The sequence below is a fragment of the Tachyglossus aculeatus genome, chromosome 16 (genome assembly GCF_015852505.1).
Source record: "Tachyglossus aculeatus isolate mTacAcu1 chromosome 16, mTacAcu1.pri, whole genome shotgun sequence".
Classification (NCBI taxonomy): Eukaryota; Metazoa; Chordata; class Mammalia; order Monotremata; family Tachyglossidae; genus Tachyglossus; species Tachyglossus aculeatus.
Window position 1 is genome coordinate 35,960,850 of NC_052081.1, and position 20,484 is coordinate 35,981,333.

The 20,484-nt window shown below is 44.7% G+C and overlaps 1 protein-coding gene across 1 annotated transcript in view; it reads right to left on the minus strand.

Annotated features, from left to right (window-relative positions):
- TAF5 (TATA-box binding protein associated factor 5) overlaps positions 1-20,484 on the minus strand; it is a 23,382-nt gene continuing 2,898 nt past the window's right edge. Inside the window, exons 7-19 of the mRNA XM_038758621.1 lie at positions 20,266-20,319; positions 18,954-19,076; positions 18,545-18,890; positions 14,825-15,062; positions 11,576-11,891; positions 7,853-8,016; positions 7,583-7,718; positions 6,380-6,500; positions 4,968-5,097; positions 3,845-4,009; positions 2,988-3,165; positions 2,622-2,799; positions 1-1,356 (exon numbers count right to left, since the gene is read on the minus strand). Coding sequence (XP_038614549.1) covers positions 1,139-1,356; positions 2,622-2,799; positions 2,988-3,165; positions 3,845-4,009; positions 4,968-5,097; positions 6,380-6,500; positions 7,583-7,718; positions 7,853-8,016; positions 11,576-11,891; positions 14,825-15,062; positions 18,545-18,890; positions 18,954-19,076; positions 20,266-20,319 — 2,367 coding nt within the window. The 3' untranslated portion in view covers positions 1-1,138. The remainder of the gene's footprint in view (positions 1,357-2,621; positions 2,800-2,987; positions 3,166-3,844; positions 4,010-4,967; positions 5,098-6,379; positions 6,501-7,582; positions 7,719-7,852; positions 8,017-11,575; positions 11,892-14,824; positions 15,063-18,544; positions 18,891-18,953; positions 19,077-20,265; positions 20,320-20,484) is intronic.

Below are 20,484 nucleotides of genomic sequence, written 5' to 3' on the forward strand. Positions count from 1 at the left end.
CAGAGAAAATGGTTTGTTTTTATTTACAAAATATAAAAAATATAAAAACTGTACAAAATGCAACAAAGACAGAACTGGCAGTGACTTGTGCCTGTCTAAATATTTGCTTTTGGTTTCCCAAAGCAAGGCTCTGTTCCGGAGGTAAGCAACTGAAATGTCTACAACTGACTTCAAGTGTATTAGGTTGTATCTGCTACTGGAGCCAAAGTTTAGTCGAAGGTACCCTGGGCTATTTTAGACTCGGGCTTCCCTTCGAGAGGTTGTGTGTTTTTGAATCAAACGGTTTGGAGGCGTTTAATAGACAATCTCATACAATAATCCACCCTAGACCCACTTTTAGTTCCAGACGACGCGATAAGGCATGAGAGGAATTTCATTAAACTCTGCCCTGGGTACGTTATACACTGCTCAGATCCCAGTTTAGTACCCGGGGCACCGTGAATCCGATAACTTAGGTTCTGTCCTGCAGAAATGTAGCACACGCAGCTGGGGAGTGCAATTAAGATTAGCCTCCAGTTCGTGTGATTCAGGTGGGGGAGCACCTGGACTGTTTCAGCACTTTTGGAGACCCACAGGTGATTAGTAGGGTGAGGATCGTTTCGTTCTAGGCAAGGAAAGACCATGATCAGAAAGGACACAATTACAGTATTCAGTCGGTACGTCAACACGTCTTTTTTTCCATGCAAAGCAGTAAGGAAACTTCATCTGTCCACGCCAGGAGCGTTCCTGCTCCGAACCTTCTCCCTCGGACTCAACTCATCGGAAAAGTTCACTTTGGACAGCAAGACTGAATTAATATTACTAAGAAGTAATATTAATATTAAGTGCATTTACAAAAGAACAAACGGGGCATTCGAGCAGAAAATGCATAGTTTCCGGATGTAACGTGAAGCACCAAACTTTCCCTGCAACAGCCTCCATGCCACCTATTCTTCATAGAAAATAAGCATGCAGTCGCTGTAGAGAGACGAGACCGTTCCCGTGGTCCCGTTTAGATTTTTTCCAAGCAGCCTACTTCCAGATCCATCAAGATAAGACACGCCTTGTGGTTTAAATGTTCCGGTGATCACTGAGGTATTTACTTTTAAATCTCCCTTTTCCAAACGGTGGCTTCCAAAACGTCTTGATGCGGGTTGGTTTATTGCGGGCTATAAGCTCCTGCAGCTAGAAGCAAGTTTCTGCGAGTGAAATGGAGATGGGCAACGGGTGTAGATTTGGTCATGTATGTTCCCAACAATAAGTCCTGTGAATTTTCAGGCAAGTTTATATGTCCCGTAGCTGTAGTAAAGTCATCAGTCTCTAAGTCTTCGAATGCTTTTACGGCGTCCCACATGCGAACCGTGTTATCCATTGAACCTAGAGTGAAATAGAAGTGCATTTATTATGGTGTGTGGGTCCCACACACACACACACCCTGCCACACCATGGTGTAACTTTTAACAGTATGTTAAATGTATTTGATCATTTTCCTAGATCCAAAAGGCAGAAAAAACCTTAAGTTTTACCCCTTTCACCCAACCTCCAGATGGGTCTTGCCCATCAAATCAGTTAACCAACACTACCTGCTTGGGAAGAGCCGCTGGTAAAATCTGGCTGTGGAACTGTAACCAAAGATGCCTGAAAGTTTGTGGGGGGTTTTCCTGGAAACTACATCTTCCAATATCCCAGGGAATTATACTTCCCAGAATTTTCTGGGAGGAGGTGGGACCTGTAAGAAGCTAGGAAGCGCTCAGCCAATAAAGGCAGGGCTTTTAAATTCTGGAACTGGCTCTTCTCTCCTTCACTGGAGTGTAGTGGCTTTCTCTACTTAGCTTTTAAAGGGCAGACCAAGCTTCTTTGTCAGAGATCTTTGTAATTTCTAAAATGCCAGGGATTAAGAAATTACCAGATGGACTAGGCTTTCCCTCCTCTTTCACTCTTTTATTAAGATTTAAACTCTTCTACTACGTAAGGTTGTTGAGAGGGTGTTGAGGTTGTTTGAGAATCTTTAACCAGGCTCTGTCGACAACCATCAGTCCCATTGTCAAGCCTGCCCAACTCACCCCCGTCCCGGAAAACATTTGTTTAGGCAAGATAGTTTCAGATATATCTCAAAGGACAGGCAGGAAAGGGCCGCCAGGAGCCCCAGACAAGCGTATTCCCCGACTGCTCAGCAGGCACTTCAGCTGAAATTAAATTTCAGCCCAGCTGCCTTGTCTCCACTATAAGTGGGTTCAAGGCACAAACCACGCGGCAACACAAAATTCCAGTTACCAATTCCACTTTGATCAAAAACGACACTGCAGAGAACACTATTGTTAAGTGGCACATTCATTCAATTGTATTTATTGAGCGCTCACTGTGCAAAGCACTGTACTAAGTGCTTAGGGGAGTAATATACAACAGGCTCATTCCCTGCCCACAGTGAGCTCACAGTCTAGAGATTCCACTCACGTCCCTTTTTCCCCCATACCACACACCCTGTGTCTTACAGTTTAGCTGTGCACACATACTGGTCTGAAATAGAATGACATTCTCCCTCATTCCAAAGGGAAAGGAAATAGGCAAGGACAACTGAAGGTGAGAAGGCTAATTACTGAATCTATCACGGTCTTTTCGGGGGACTATTCCCCGTTACTTACCTGAGGCTAAAATTTCTCCTTCTCTACTGAATTTGAGTGCACAGACTGTATTCGTGTGGCCTTTCAGCTCTCCAACCATCAGACCATGTCCAATGTCCCAAAGAAGTACTCGCCCGTCTGTAGCTCCGGTAGCCAAGAATCTCCCATTTGGAGAAAATGCCAAGGAGTGAATTGGTCCCTTAAAAATTAAATCATGTAAGTGATCGAGGGGAAAAAAAAAATCTACCAAACATTCAAGTAAAGAAGGGCCTAGCATAAACTGGACTATATTAATTTTAATGGTAATTACTAATAACCCAAAAGAAGTACACATTATGGTTTACTGAGAGACCTGCTACAGGGCCAATATCTATTTTTCCAACTTACCTTGTGTCCAGTAAAGATCCTTACGCAGTTCCCATTCAAGACATCCCATAGCCTTACAGTCCTATCTGCTGAACCGGTAGCAACATAGTTGGAATTTGGGTGAAACCTGGTGCAGGTCACATCAGCAAGGTGGCCAGCAAATATTCGTAAAGGCTGGTAGTGATCTGTAGCCCATAGCCTTCAAAGAAAAGTTCACAGAAAAAAACAGGCTTAAAGGACCAAAGGAGTGAAAAGATGCATCGCTATTAATACTGTCATCAACAAGGCTGACTTAGTGCCAATAAAGACTGCATTAACCAAGAAATCATCCCCATCACCAGAGATGGTACTACGTAATCTGCCAGGAAAGTTCTTCCAATTTCATCATTTATCTGAAAAATCCAGCACTTAGAACAGTGCCCAGTGCTTAGAACAGTGCTTTGCACATAGTAAGTGCTTAATAAATGCCATTATCATTATTATTATTTATTATCAAAGTGCCAGGGGAAAATAAAAGACCACACAAGACAAAGCTTGGCATTGGCTAAAATTCTCCCGGAAACAATGTTAAGCGATTTGGGTTGGAATGTAATTTAGCCATACCCTTAGTAATGGAAGTGCCAAGTTTAATGAAAAAGACCAGGTTTCAAGAATCCTGATTCATTCTGATTCCCACCAATAACTTTTTATGTGTCCAATGTCCTTGGGTATAAAACCAGTAATCCTTAAAACTGAGGTCAAGGCCCTCGGACAACAACTCTGACAAGAAAAAACACAGGTATGGTAAAGAAAGTTCCTATTTCCGGGGCTAGTCCTTACAACTCTTTACGTAAATCCAAATATTCAAATCATACTCAAATATTCAAATAGCTCCTTACCGAGCTATTCGGTCATGACCTCCCGATACAAAGTAATATCCGTAGGGAGAGAACTGGGTGTCCCACACTGGATAGTTATGCCCTTTATATCCCACTAGACAAGTGAAAGTTTGGAGGCTCCACAATCTAACAGTACCATCCTCTGAAGATGACAGTAAGTAGTTCCTGAGAAAACACAAAAATAACAAACAGCGTTTATAGACAAGATGCCACAGGGTCTCAAACTGGGTGGATTATGTTCATCTTACCTATTATCCTCCGCTTCGTGAATTGAAATATGCACCCGATGATTACCAGTTTGGCAACTGAGTTCACTCTGGCAGAATTCATGCTACTGACACTTTGGAGTGTGGCTCAGTGGATTAAGCACAAACCTAGTGTTTTAGCACCAAATCTATTCCTCTGTGACCATAGGAGCCTGGGCAGGTCAAATTTCTCTAAGCTTTAGTGTCTGGATGTGTACGAGGGACATAATTCTTGCCAGCGAACTGTGCCCCATGGCTCGTGTGAAAAGTAAAAAGTTCTTTATGGACACAAAAGCTTACAGGAATCCTAATTAAAAAGTCATATTTCTTCTCGAGTAAAGTGCGATAATCCAACACCGCAAACTTTCTGCTGCACAGGTTTTCCACATACTTTAGCCTTAGCCTTTTTGACCTACAGTCCCAGCCTCTAGGGAGAGGCAGGCTAAAAATAAAAATAGCCATGCCCAGCCAGCCAGAAGAGCTAGAAGCCCAAGTCCTGTTTCTGAGGTGATGAGGTCCAAGGGAATCCTGTGGAGTCTGAGCACAGGACTGAGAAGCCAGGAGAAGTGGGGGTTTGTTGACAGCCCCCCATACCCCATCCCAAAGGCAGGGACCATTTTCACAATTGAGATCATTTAAAAAAAAAATCACAAGCATTAACTGCCTCAAAATGGACAGATTATTCTTTTATTCCTACGCCCAGAAGTGCTTTTACCACAAAGGGCACAGTTTCATCATACACGTGATCAATAAAAATATGAATCGCTAAATTCTCAAGTATAACCAAAGACTTTTGGGGAGCTGATGTGTTTTTGAACAATCGACACCGCATTTTACCATGACTCAGAAAAAGCTTATTAAACATTTACTTATTTTACCTATCAGGACTGAAGCTGGCTCCATAGACCGGCCCACTGTGACCATACAAAATCTTCAACTCACTTGCTGTTTTCTCATCCATGATTCTCTCTAAGACATCATCCGATTCTTTGTCTATGAGACTGAGATCTAAAACAAATCACAGAGGGTTGAGATTGATTTAACATTTAGGGCAAATCGGTTCTTAAACATATTCACGGTCTGCAGGAACAAATACATCGCTTGCCTTGATTCCGGAAATAATTCCGGAAATTAACTCTCATATTTAAAAAGTATTTTCTGCTAAAATAACACTAGTAGGAACAAGCTCACCTTTTTGAAATATGGCTTTGCCCTCATTTCATTTTTATAGTAGTGCCCTTTAATAATAATAATGATGGTATTTGTTAAGCGCTTACTGTGTGCCAAGCACTGTTCTAAGCGCTGGGGTAGATACAAGGTAATCAGGTTGTCCTACGTGGGGCTCAGTCGTCATCCCCATTTTACAGATGAGATAACTGAGGCACAGAGAAGTTAAGTGGCTTGTCCAAGGTAACACAACAGACGAGTGGCGGAGCCGGGACTCGAACCCACGACCTGTGACTCCTAAGGTCCACCCACCTCTTCTACCTGCTCCCTGTAACCCCAAACCGCTGTTGCTATCAACTCAGCACTGTACGAATTACTGTTATAGGCAACTAAGGTAAACTCGGAAGAAATATTAAATCCAGTCCCGGCCCTTAAGGATCTTATATTCTAATGAAGATAAAAGCACACATAAATGGATGAATCTACACTAGCTGAAATAATGAGAATAAAAGTTGCCCAAGTGGCTAAATAACAAAAATGAGACACTCACCAAAACCAAGGCACCACACACCACCCTTCTCCCAGCCAAGTGGGATAGGAGAGATGGGATGTTGGGAATTCTGCATGAGGCCGGAGGGAGGGAATGTGTCTACCACACTCTACAGAAGCAGCGTGGCTCAGTGGAAAGAGCACGGGCCTCGGAGTCGGAGGTCATGGGTTCAAATCCCGGCTCCACCAACTGTCAGCTGGGGGACTCTGGGCAAGTCACTTAACTTCTCTATGCCTCAGTTCCCTCATCTGTAAAATGGGGATGAAGACTGTGAGCCCCACGTGGGACAACCTCATCACCTTGTATCTCCTCGGCGCTTAGCACGTAGTACGCACTTAACCAATACCATCACTATTATTATTATTATTATTATTGTTACCAACTCTGTTGCGTTCCACTCTCCCAAGCGCTTAGAACGGTACTCTGCACATGGTAAGCGCTCAATAATATCACTGAGTCTTTATTCTACCCTTACTAAACGTCTAGCAGTGCGTCACACCAAGCTGTAAATGGGATGGAATGAGAACTGTACAAGAGGACGTAGTTAACTGGGACCTCACTAGTCTTTGTTACCTGTTGCTGTTTTCACACTGCGTAGCTTTTTGGGAGTCACGGACCACACCCTGACAGTAGAGTCAGCAAAGCCCCCTGCAATTAGACTGGAATCGTCCGTGACATCCACCGCAGTAAGACCCTGCAGGTAAAAACAGAAATGTTTTGACGTTTCACAGCTCATCCGAAAAGAACGACTACCGATCATTAATCAAGCAGACGCATCAAAACAATGAACGACTCAAACTCCTGTCTGAGGGACTCTGGCCTTTGGAAGGGTGGTTGTCATTAGGAGCATTTCTTTTTAATTAAGTCTTGCGTTTAACAGAAAAACAAAGCAAAGGTGTACAAGTTTTTGGAAGACAAAGAATGAATCTTGTACTAAATCCCAAACTAGCCTATGGAACTCTTACATTATTCTTAGTATAACATTATCAGCCATCATTACATAGAAACTTAGATTACCTAAATCAAATGTACAGGGATCGTGACACTTTCCTCAAAAAAGTAAGTAGGGCTCTACAAAGAATTCTATCCAACAGAACCAACGTTAAATGTACCTTGCTACAAGTCTATAAACACTTTTCAAAAAACTACATCAATCTTTAAAAGGAAATCAACATTTTTTTGGTCGCTACCACCTCACCGGTTCAAAACTCCAGGATGATCCTTGGATCAGACATAACCAAAGAATGTCTAGCCTCTGGGATGGTTCAGAGTGTGGAAGAACACTTTACCTAATAATAATAATAATGGTATTTGTTAAGCTCTTAGTTTGTACGAAGCACTGTACAAACCGCTGGGGTAGTTCCAGCATAATAGGTCCCGCATGGGGCTCACAGTCTAAAAGGGAGGACAGGCATCAAATCCCCGTTTTGCGGATGAGGGAATCGAAGCACGGAAAAGTGAACTAACTTGCCCAAGGTCAAACTGCAGACGAGTGGCGGAGCCGTGATTAGAACCCAGGTTCGGGCTCTTTCCACTAGGCCACACTGCTTCCCGGCTACCTCTCGGGGAACCGACTCCATCCCCTTGGAGGGGGCGAGGGCCTGCCGGACACTGAGCTCGTCTCTGACCAGTTTCTCAGTGAAACCAAATCCTGGAAATGGGCACGGAGCAAGTCTGAACCGTCCCTGGGTTCCCCTTTCGATTTCAAAACGAAAATAAGTTGACAAATTTTAACCTATTTTCTCCAACCTCTTCACACCCGAATTGTTCACCCACCTGATAAGCATTGAGGAATGTATAGAAGCAGACGGAAGGTAAGCATTCTGGACCAAGACGCACACGCTTTGTGGCTTCCTTCATGTTCATGATTTTATCCAGCCTGTCAGAATCTTTAAGTTCGGGAAGAGGAATTCTACAAGAGGAAAAAATGTTTATAAAATAGGGGTTGAAGATGGACGGGTTTTAATAACTTGGACGGCTCTCGTCTCACCTCCCCCCAAACCCTTCCCCAATACACACTTCCTATCAAAAATAGGCAGTACTAACCGGTTTTGAGGTGGTGCATTAGGGTCTTGTTTTTTGCTTTTGGATCCAACATTATCTTTTTTAGGTTTCTTCTTTTTTGGTTTTCCTTCCTCATTGTCTCCTTCTTCTTCATCATCATCCAGGGGCACTTCGAACTCTGGCTCCTTTAATAGGCCAAAAAACACCTGCACATTGAGAGCACATATTTTTTAAAACTTGGAATATTTAAAAAGCGACGTTACACTTCAAGACGCTCTTTCCATCGAAACAGAGTACTGAATAGCTTAGCACTTGCCTATATGAAGATATGACTTTGCTAAGCCGCAACGCACAAAAATACTTCAATTCCTTAGGGCCTGGAAGTTCGCCCTACCATGCTCAGATTTGATTTTGGCTCCACTAAAGAACAGAAGCTAAGCCTCAAACACCTGACTCCCTATCTTCCAGTGATTCAGTGACTCAGAAGACACAATTTCATGAGACGTGGTGTTTTTCAAAACTGTAACTAGTTGGAGGTGGGTTTTTACGGGCCAGAAATGTGTACTTTCCCAGAAAAAAGATACCATGTAAAATGACAACTGCGGGAAAGAAATCTCACCCTAAAGACCTTAGGCAGAAATGGCAGCAGAGCTGATCCACAGGGAGGTGAGTGAAGCAGGTGAGGGCAGGCTCTCAGAGGGGATTTCAGCCACAATATCTATTCATCATCATCTCAGACCACCATTTCAAGGGTGACAAACCAAACCTGGGGCGCAATGGCTCTCGCCCACTGCTCGGGTGGCCAGAAGCACCAAGAAGGGCCCGGGATTATGGGTTTTTGGGAGCAATGACCTAAACCTGGAAAGCACAGCAGACTCTGGTGACCGGCCCGAGACTGGTGCCCGGCCATCTGGGCTTCAAGTGCATCCCACTGAAAATTCGTCCATTCCTTCAATCGTATTTATTGAGTGCTTACTGTGTGCGGAGCACTGTACTAAGCGCTTGGGAAGTACAAGTTGGCAACATATAGAGACAGTCCCTACCCAACAACGGGCTCACAGGCTAGAAGGGGGAGACAGACGACCAAACAAAACATGTGGACAGGTGTCAAAATTGTCAGAACAAATAGAATTATGACTATATGCACAACATTAACAAAATAAATAGTAAATACGTACAATAGAGTAATAAATTTGTACAAATATATATACAGGTGCTGTGGGGAGGGGATGGAGGTAGGGTTGGGGGGATGGGGAGGAGGAGAGGAAAAAGGGGACGCAGTCTGGGAAGGCTTAATGTCTCAGGAGACCAAAACGATCCCTTCCAATAAGGGTGAAAATGAACAACCCCGCTGATGACGTCACCCTTCTCGCCGAGTCGGCCTGCATACCCAGGGCTTCCAACAAATGTTTTATTAAAATGATAAATAATAATAATATGTTGGTATTTGTTAAGCACTTACTATGTGTCAAGCACTGTCCTGAATGCTGGGGTAGATACAAGAGAATCAGGTTGGACACGGTCCCTGTCCCACATAGGGCTCTCAGTCTTAAATCCCCATTTTACAGATGAGGTCACTGAAGAGAAAGTTGGGTGACTTGCCCACAGCAGACAAGTGGTGGAGTCGCAATTAGAACCCAGGTCCTCCTGACGCCCAGGCCTGTACTCTAACCATTAGGCCACGCTGCTTCTCAAAAAAAATGCACGCTATCCACAAACCATGATCTCGTGATGTTACATCAAGCATGGGCTCCTTTCTGAATCCCCGTCCTGGGTGACAAAGAAGATTCCACGTCCCTCCCTTTCCCCAGCACCCTCATAATGCTTTAGCCTAACCCCGATTCACATTCTGCAGCTCCTGCTAGGAGAAGCTGCGTGGCTCAGTGGTAAGAGCCCGGGCTTTGGAGTCAGAGGTCATGGGTTCAAATCCCGGCTCTACCAATTGTCAGCTGTGTGACTTTGGGCAAGTCACTTCACTTCTCTGGGCCTCAGTTCCCTCATCTGGAAAATGGGGATTAAGACTGTGAGCCCACGAGGGACAACGTGATCACCTTGTAACCTTCTCAGCACTTAGAACAGTGCTTTGCACATAGTAAGCGCTTAATAAATGCCATTATTATTATTATTATTATTTTACTAAAACGTTTAAGTAACCAGCCAGGCGGGCCAGAATGTTGCCAAAATCAGGACTTTCCCAGCCATGGCACAGAACAGGATACTTGTATCGCAGGCAGGTAGCAAACAGGACTTAAATCGAGCAAACAGTGAAGAGCTAAATGATTGTCTGAACCCAGCCTGCTTCCCATCCGGTAACACTACTGCTTTGGGACATAAGAAACGCCACCATGGAGCAATCCATTCCATCGCCAACAGCGGAAAAGGAAAATGTCTGGAGGCACAGAAGGATGGTTGCCCCCTCTGACATCCGCTCTGATGGTGAAGAGTCACCTTTTAGACTGTGAGCCCACTGTTGGGTAGGGACTGTCTCTATATGTTGCCAATTTGTACTTCCCAAGCACTTAGTACAGTGCTCTGCACATAGTAAGCGCTCAATAAATACGATTGATGATGATGATGATGAAGGCCAAGTCTTCCATTGGCCCCAATGTTTCTAATGAGCTTTGATGAATGGAGCCAATCCCTTCTTTAATCTATTTATTTCCTACCTGCAAATTTTCCCATGGTACGAATTCTGGTTTTTTTACCACCTTCTAGCATCAGTGAATTTCAGTCAATCGTATTTGAGCTCTTACCGCGTGCAGAGCACTGTACTAAGCACTTGGGAGAGTACAATATAATGATAAAACAGACTCATTCCCTGCCCACGACCTTACGGTTTAGAGAGGGAGTTGCCCCTAGAGCTGATACTGTGGGTTCTGGTGAACAGGAACACAACCAAGGGACAGGGACCATGGCTAATTCCCCCTTGCATATTCTCTCCCAGTGCTTAAGACAGTTCTCTTACAGACTAAGCACTTAGTAAATACTATTACTAGTACTGCTACAATGATTCCCTGTTCAAACTATTCCCATTTTTGTAAACGTCAGTCGTGTTTCCCCTGAGCCTTCATCTCTCCAGAATGAAGAGTACCACTTTTTTCAGTCTATCCCCCCAAAATAGCAGCTTCATCCCCTTAAATATTCGGGCTGCCCTGCTCCACACCTTTTCCCGGTCTATACCGTGGCCTTCTTAAAATATTCATTCATTCATTCAATCGTATTTATTGAGCGCTTACTGTGTGCAGAGCACTGTACTAAGCACTTGGGAAGCACAAGTTATAATAATAAGGATGACATTTACTACGCATTTACTATGTGCAAGCACTGTTCTAAGCGCTGGGGAGGTAACAAAGTGATCAGGTTGTCTCACGGGGGGCTCAGCCTTCATCCCCATTTGACAGACGAGGTAACTGAGGCAAAGAGAAGTGATTTGCCCAAAGTCACACAGCTGACAACCGGCGGAGCCGGGATTTGAACCCATGACCTCTGACTCCAAAGCTCTTTCCACTGAGCCACACTGCTTCTCTTAGCGGGAATAAAATACAGAGCAACCAGAACAACACTCAGAATTCCAGGAGCACATAGGGGATATTTTCACCTACTGGCAGAACTTCGTTTCATGTCTTGCTTTCTACACCTAAAACAGTCTCTCTATATGAGATGGTTCAAACAAAAAAAGCGTGAACTAAGCGATTTACGAAACTATCCGTTCGAGAGTCTGCGTTACATGTTATATAAATAACAGAGGATTGATCGGGCACATACCTTTGCTTTATTCGCCTCTCGTTTGGCTTCCCCTGCCAAACTTCCCACCATAGCATCGATCTGTTGCTTACTTCGAGGCATCCCATCGAAGATGTCAATGTAGAGGTGTTCCTGCACTATGTTCCATATTTGGTTGTTCTGTTTTTCTTGAAGGTGCCTCTTCAAGAGCTGGTAAGAGTCACGAGAAATGCGCAGAACAAATTTACTTGTTCGGAAGTCCAACATGGTCTCATTCCCTTTCATGTGTTCCTTTTTGGTCAGGCTAGACAACACTCGCAGATCATCCTGGTAGTAACATTCCTGATCTCCATGGAACCTGTTTCCATTTGAAAAAAAGTTTAGTCCTTCTCATCTCATTTTCACCAAACGGCTCTTTCTCCCACAAACTCTGAACGACTTGACGACGCTTTCGGTACGGCCGGTTGGATGCTGGTTGTAATTATGGTATTTAAGCACTTACCAAGTACTAACTTGTACTTCCCAAGCGCTTAGTACAGTACTCTGCACACAGTAAGCACTCAATAAATACGATTGAATGAATGAATGAATGGTTGTGCCCCAGGTGGCCACAAATGCCTCATCTCAAACGATTCAAACTCAGGCTTGAAAGATCCCCGTCGAGTGAGATGCAGGACCCCCACAAATTATTTCTATGGCACGCAGCCCCCGAGCACCCATGTACATATCTATACACTATTTACTTGTATTACTGTCTGTCTCCCCCGCTAGACTGTAAGCTCGTCTGTGGGCAGGGAACGTGTCTACCAACTCTGCTGAACTGTACTCACCCAAGTGCTCAGTACAGTGCTCTGCACACAATAAGCACTCAGTAAATACCGTGTGGAGGAAGACCAGTGAGATATAGTGTGCCCAGTCTATAAACTCTATAAAAGAGGCAAAGACCATAGACCGGGGAAGGGGATCGGTGGTGCTCTCAAAAGTCTAGGTAAAATGTATGCCTTAGAACCCATTAAACTGGTAATCAAATAAAACCACCCCCGACTCCCTGGCACAAGGAAAGGAGATCAGAGAAGATAAATCCATCCTTTAAAAACATAGGAAGTTCACCTAGGTGAGAGCTGGACAGCCCTTAAGAGGCAGAGGTGAGGTACAACCAGGACCTATTGAAGCTCGAAGGGAGTAAATTCAGGACAGACAGAGGAAACAGTAACTCACACAGCAGGTCCATTTATGAATTTTGTTACCCCAAAAAGTCAAACAGGCAGAAAATATCGATGAGCTCAAATGATGGGTTTGAGCAATCCACGGAGAAGAGCTCCATAACAGTCGCTACAAGAAAAAAGTCCATTTATGAATTTTTGTTACCCCAAAAATTCAAACAGGCAGAAAATATCGATGAGCTCAAACGATGGGTTTGATAAATCCATGGAGAAGAGCTCCATAACAGTCGCTAGAAGAAAAACGTTAAAGATGTTGGAAAGCTTAAGAGGTTTAAATAGATTATTGGGCACTACGCCCATGATGGGGTTATTTGAAAGAATTAGGGATGTAGAAGGCAATCGTAAAGCTGGATGTCAAGAATGGCAATCATCAGCCCTTTCCTTCAAATGCTCTCGGCAGAATTCAGGCCGGATGGTACAATTGGTCTGACCTATTATCAATCAATCGCATTTATTGAGCGCTTACTGTGTGCAGAGCACTGTACTAAGCGCTTATGGCATGTGCTGATAATTTTTAAAAGCAGGAAGTCAAACAACATAATCTAACAAATCGCATTTGGAAAATGGGCATTTTTAAATAGCTAAAAATTAGGACCTGAGGATTTTAAGAGCCTCATTCCACTAAATAGCCCTTCATTTGAAAATAGAATTCAGGCCGGATGGTACAATTGGTCTGACCTATTATGGCATGTGCTGATAATTTTTAAAAGCAGGAAGTCGAACAACATAATCTAACAAATCGCATTTAGAAAATGGGCATTTTTAAATAGCTAAAAATTAGGACCTGAGGATTTTAAGAGCCTCATTCTACTAAATAGCCCTTTATTTGAAAATAGAATTCAGGCCAGATGGTACAATTGGTCTGACCTATTATGGCATGTGCTGATAATTTTTAAAAGCAGGAAGTCGAACAACATAATCTAACAAATCGCATTTAGAAAATGGGCATTTTTAAATAGCTAAAAATTAGGACCTGAGGATTTTAAGCACCTCATTCTACTAAATAGTCCTTCATTTGAAAATAGAATTCAGGCCGGATGGTACAACTGGTCTGACCTATTATGGCATGTGCTGATAATTTCTAAAAGCAGGAAGTCGAACAACAGAATCTAACAAATCGCATTTAGAAAATGGGCATTTTCAAATAGCTAAAAATTAGGACCTGAGGATTTTAAGAGCCTCATTCTACTAAATAGCCCTTCATTTGAAAATAGAACTCAACAGTGTTCCCAAGCCCGCTATTTTAAACGAATTTCCGGATAGGTTTACAAAGTATACACATTTCAGTGCCTGTAGTTAGTAGAGAGTGAGGGGCTAGAAAGAGACGGACTTGAAAGAATTAATGCCCCGGAACGGCATCGTTTGGGCTGTTTTCGGCCCCGGTCGGAAACTCTCGGGTTTTAGCAGAGACTTGGGGTGCACAGCTTCGAACGCCGGGGTGGGTGGGTGCCAGACACCCCTCATCGCGCCCGGGGAGTGGGCACCTGTGGGTTAGATCGCTGCCGAGCGTGGGAAATCCCAAATTTAACACCTGTGCCTGGTCCCTTCATAAACACAGGGCTCCAGCGTATAACCTGTAACACATAACCTATGTTTTGTTGCCCGTCTCCCCCTTCTAGACTGTGAGCCCGCTGTTGGGTCTCTATATGGTGCCAACTTGTACTTCCCAAGCGCTTAGTCCAGTGCTCTGCACACAGTAAGCGCTCAATAAATACAACTGAATGACTGAATGAACCTGTAAGGCAGTCTTTTTCAGCCACTGGCCGTGTTCCCGTCATCAGGGGATGAGACGCACAACTAATTCTGGGGTGCCAGCCTTGGGAAGAGTCCAAACGGAACTGCCTGAGAAAGAAGCCCTAGACTGATTTCCCTTTCTTGACAAGGGATAAAGAGGCGACCACGGCCAAGAGAATGAGAAGCGCAAGGGGAGGGTAACAGAGAAACAGAAATAAAGTATAATTCATTCCTGGTGCCAAACATTTGCCCGTCTCTGCAATACGGCAGCTCAAAAGATGCCTGACGCCTTTAATTGTACATTGGTGCTGTCAAGAATATGGTGTTCACCTACTTTTCAAAGAACGACTTCGCTTCGCTCTCGTGCTGATTGTAGACCAACTCCAAATACATGTGAACAAACAAAGGATAAAATAACTGGGACAGTTCGGCCCGGTGACAGTCCAGGGCACACTCGATGAAATGTTTCAGTCCACTGTAGTACTCCTCGTACATTGTCGGATCCCCTTGCTGGTTATAGGCAGACAACACTGCGCTGACATCTGGCTGGTCTTCTACAGGTACGATTCCAACTTCGAGAAGAGGAGAAAAAATAGAGAGAAGTAAATAACTTGCACTACCTAGCAACAAAAATTCTTATTATTAGTTCTGAGGTGAAATGACACCCCTCCCTGACATATTTCCTTGTACTTGGCTCTGCACACTTCAGACTAAGGCCCCCTTTTCCTCTGCTCCCCCTTCCCATCGCCCGGACTCCTTCCCACTGCTCTACCCCCTTCCCCATCCCACAGTACTTGTGTATAATTGTATGTATTTACCCTATTTATTTTATTAACTATGTGTATATATATCTATAATTCTATTTCTCTATTCTATTTCGACCCCCGGCCCACGTCCTCCCCCTGGCCTGGAATGCCCTCCCTCCACACATCCGCCAAGCTAGCTCTCTTCCTCCCTTCAAAGCCCTACTGAGAGCTCACCTCCTCCAGGAGGCCTTCCCAGACTGAGTCCCCTCCTTCCTCTGCCCCTCGTCCCCCTCTCCATCCCCCCATATTACCTCCTTCCCTTCCCCACAGCACCTGTATATATGTTTGTACATATTTATCACTCTATTTATTTTACTTGTACATACCTATTCTATTTATTTCTTTTCTTAATATGTTTGGTTTTGTTCTCCGTCTCCCCCTTCTAGACTGTGAGCCCACTGTTGGGTAGGGACCGTCTCTATATGTTGCCAACTTGGACTTCCCAAGCGCTTAGTCCAGTGCTCTGCACACAGTAAGTGCTCAATAAATACGACTGACTGATTGATAGTAAGCGCTTAACAAATACCATTATTATTATTATTATTTTCCAGATGAGGTCACCGAGGCCCAGAGAAGTGACTTGGCCAAAGTCACACAGCTGACAAGTGGCGGGGCTGTAGCCTCCCTGGTGCTTAGACAGTGCTTTGCACATAGACGGCGAATAATAATAATAATAATAGCATTTGTTAAGCGCTTACTATGTGCAAATCACTGTTCTAAGCGCTGGGAGGGATACAATGTGATCAAGTTGTCCCACATGGGGCTCACAGCTTAACAAACGCCATCATCATTATTAGTATTATTACTACTATCAATCGTATTTATTGAGCGCTTACTGCGTGCAGAGCACTGTACTAAGCGCTTGGGAAGTACAAGTTGGCAATATATAGAGACAGTCCCCACCCAACAGTGGGCTCACAGTCTAAAACCAATGGCTTCATTATCATTATTACAACTTAATCACCTTGTGTTCCCCTCAGAGCTTCGCACATAGCAAGCGCTTACCAGATGCCATTATGGCACCCACCCCCCCGTCTTACCTCCTTCCCTTCCCCACAGCACCTGTATATATGTATATATGTTTGCACATATTTATTACTCTATTTATTTATTTATTTTACTTGCACCTATCTCTTCTATTTACTTTATTTTGTTGGTATGTTTGGTTTTGTTCTCCGTCTCCCCCTTTTAGACTGTGAGCCCACTGTCAGGTAGGGACCGTCTCTAGATGTTGCCAACTTGGACTTCCCAAGCGCTCAGTCCAGCGCTCTGCGCACAGTAAGCGCTCAATAAATACGATTGATTGATTGACTATGTATATATGTTTGTACATATTTATTACTCTACTTATTTTACTTGTACATATCTATCCTATTTATTTTATTTTGTTGGTATGTTTGGTTTTGTTCTCTGTCTCCCCCTTTTAGACTGTGAGCCCACTGTCGAGTAGGGACCGTCTCTAGATGTTGCCAACTTGGACTTCCCAAGCGCTCAGTCCAGTGCTCTGCACACAGTAAGCGCTCAATAAATACGATTGATTATATATATATGTTTGTACATATTTATTACTCTATCTATTTATTTATTTATTTTACTTGTACATATCCATTCTCTTTATTTTATTTTGTCAGTCTGTTTGGTTTTGTTCTCCGTCTCCCCCTTTTAGACTGCGAGCCCACTGTCGGGTAGGGACCGCCTCTAGATGTTGCCAACTTGGGCTTCCCGAGCGCTCAGTCCAGTGCTCTGCGCACAGTAAGCGCTCAATAAATACGATTGACTGATTAATTATGTATATATGTTTGTACATACTTATTACTCTATTTCTTTATATTACTTGTACCTATCTATTCTATTTATTTTATTTTGTCAGTCTGTTTGGTTTTGTTCTCCGTCTTCCCCTTTTAGACTGCGAGCCCGCTGTCGGGTAGGGACCGCCTCTAGATGTTGCCAACTTGGGCTTCCCGAGCGTTTAGTCCAGCGCTGTGCACACAGTAAGCGCTCAATAAATACGATTGATTAATTATGTATATATGTTTGTACATACTTATTACTCTATTTATTTATTTCTATTACTTGTACCTATCTATTCTATTTATTTTATTTTGTCAGTCTGTTTGGTTTTGTTCTCTGTCTCCCCCTTCTAGACTGCGAGCCCACTGTCGGGTAGGGACCGCCTCTAGATGTTGCCAACTTGGGCTTCCCGAGTGTTTAGTCCAGCGCTCTGCACACAGTAAGCGCTCAATAAATACGATTGATTGATTATGTATATATGTTTGTACATATTTACTACTCTATTTTACTTGCGCATATCTATTCTATTTTGTTAGTCTGTTTGGTTTTGTTCTCTGTCTCCCCCTTCTCGACTGCGAGCCCGCTGTCGGGTAGGGACCGCCTCTAGATGTTGCCAACTTGGGCTTCCCGAGCGCTCAGTCCAGTGCTCTGCGCACAGTAAGCGCTCAATAAATACGATTGACTGATTAATTATGTATATATGTTTGTACATACTTATTACTCTATTTATTTCTTTATATTACTTGTACCTATCTATTCTATTTATTTTATTTTGTCAGTCCGTTTGGTTTTGTTCTCCGTCTCCCCCTTTTAGACTGCGAGCCCGCCGTCGGGTAGGGACCGCCTCTAGATGTTGCCAACTTGGACTTCCCGAGCGCTCAGTCCAGCGCTCTGCACACAGTAAGCGCTCAATAAATACGACTGATTGATTAATTATGTATATATGTTTGTACATACTCATTACTCTATTTACTTATTTATTTTACTTGTACCTATCTATTCTATTTTGTTAGCATGTTTGGTTTTGTTCTCCGTCTCCCCCTTCTAGACTGCGAGCCCGCTGTCGGGGAGGGACCGCCTCTAGATGTTGCCAACTTGGGCTTCCCGAGCGTTCAGTCCAGCGCTCTGCGCACAGTAAGCGCTCAATAAATACGATTGATTGATTATGTATATATGTTTGTACATATTTACTACTCTATTTTACTTGCGCATATCTATTCTATTTTGTTAGTCTGTTTGGTTTTGTTCCCCGTCTCCCCCTTTTAGACTGCGAGCCCGCTGTCGGGTAGGGCCCGTCTCTAGATGTTGCCAACTTGGACTTCCCAAGCGCTCAGTCCGGTGCTCTGCACATAGTAAGCGCCCAATCAATGCGATTGATGATGATGGTTATTATTAATCAATCCGACTGGGCGGACGAGTGGAGGAGAAGGGTGGGGTTGGGGGCCGCGGGCGGTCACCTTTGGCGGGGGCTGAGGCGGCGGGGGCTGAGGGGGCGGGGGCGGGGGCTGAGGCGGCGGGGGCTGAGGCGTTGGGGATGGCGGTGACCCTGCTGAGCAGGGCGGCGGCGGCGGCGCTGGGCTCGGTACCGTCCCCCGCCCCCGGCCCTCCTGCTGCTTCTCCTCCTCCTCCTGCTCCCGGGGCGGCGTCGTCGTCGTCGTGCTGCGGCGGCAGACGGGCCTCCCTCCTCAGGATCTCCTCAGACTCGCGCAGGTTGCTCCTCCGCAGGAACTGCAGCACGGCCAGCAGCGTCTGCCGCTCCTGGGGGCTCCCCTCGCCGCCGCCGCCATCGCCCTCTCCCGCTCCCTCTCCCTCAGGGGCGGGCGGCTCCTCGGCCTCCGGCTTCTCCTTCTCCTTCTTCTCCGCCGCCGCCGCCGCCGCGGCCGCCTCCTCCGCCGGCGCCGCCATCTTGCGGTCCCGCCGCGCGCCGGCCGGAAAGCGCCGCCGCCTCACGACGGTGCCGGGCGAAGGCGGGCGGCTTTCGCGACGGGGCTGGCGGCCGGAATACGGCAGGGGGCGCCGGGGCCGGGCTCACTCACTCATTCGTTCGTTCGTTCTTTCATTCATGTATTCATTCGTTCGTTCATTCACTCATTCATTCGTACGTACATTCACTCATTCATTCATTCATTTGTTCATGCATTCATTCATTCGTTCGTGCATTCATTCGTTCATTCACTCATTCCTTCGTACGCACATTCACTCATTCATTCATTCATTCATAAATACGATTGATTGATTGATTCATTCATTCATTCATTTGTTCATGCATTCATTCATTCGTTCGTTCATGCATTCATTCGTTCATTCGCTCATTCATTCGTTCACTCATTCATGCATTCGTTCGTTTGTTCATTCGCTCACTCATTCATTCATTCGTTCGTTCATGCATTCATTCATTCGTTCATGCATTCAGTCGTTCACTCACTCGTTCATGCGGTCATTCGTTCATTCATTCGTTCGTTCATGCATTCATTCATTCGTCCATGCATTCATTCATGGGTTCATGCATTCATTCGTTCATTCACTCATTCATTCGTTCACTCATTCATTCATTCACTCATTCATTCGTTCGTTCATTCATTCATGCAGTCATTCGTTCATTCACTCATTCATTCGTACGTACATTCACTTTCATTCGTTCGTTCATTCATTCATGCAGTCATTCGTTCCTTCATTCGTTCATTCATTCATGCATTCATTCGTTCGTTCATTCATTCACTCATTCATTCATTCGTTCATGCATTCATTCATACGTTCACTCACTCGTTCATGCAGTCATTCGTTCATTCATTCGTTCATTCATGCATTCATTCATTCGTTCATGCATTCATTCGTTCGTTCACTCATTCATTCGTTCACTCATTCATTCGTTCGTTCATTCATTCATGCAGTCATTCGTTCCTTCATTCGTGCGTTCGTTCATTCGTGCGTTCGTTCATTCGTGCGTTCGTTCATTCGTTCGTTCATTCGCTCATGCATTCATTCGTTCTTATTCGTTCTTATTATTCTCTGTGCCTCAGTGACCTCATCTGTAAAATGGGGATTGACTCAAACCAAGATTTGAACCGATGACCTCTGACTTCAAAACCTGGGCTCTTTCGGCTGCGCCACGCGCCGTAGTAGTAGTAATATTGAATGAATTGATTGAATGAATGAGTGAATGAATGCCGAGCCTCACTGCCTCTGGACTACATTTCCCAGAAACACCCGGGGTGAGATTTCCCGCCGGCGCCTGCGCAGGGGGAGCGCGGGAGAGTCGCCGTAGTAGTAGCAATATTGAATGAATGAGTGAATGAATGCCGAGCCACGCTGCTTCTGGACTACATTTCCCAGAAGCCCCCGGGGTGGGTTTTTCCCGCCAGCGCCTGCGCAGGGGGAGCGCGGTGGTGGGGCTCCC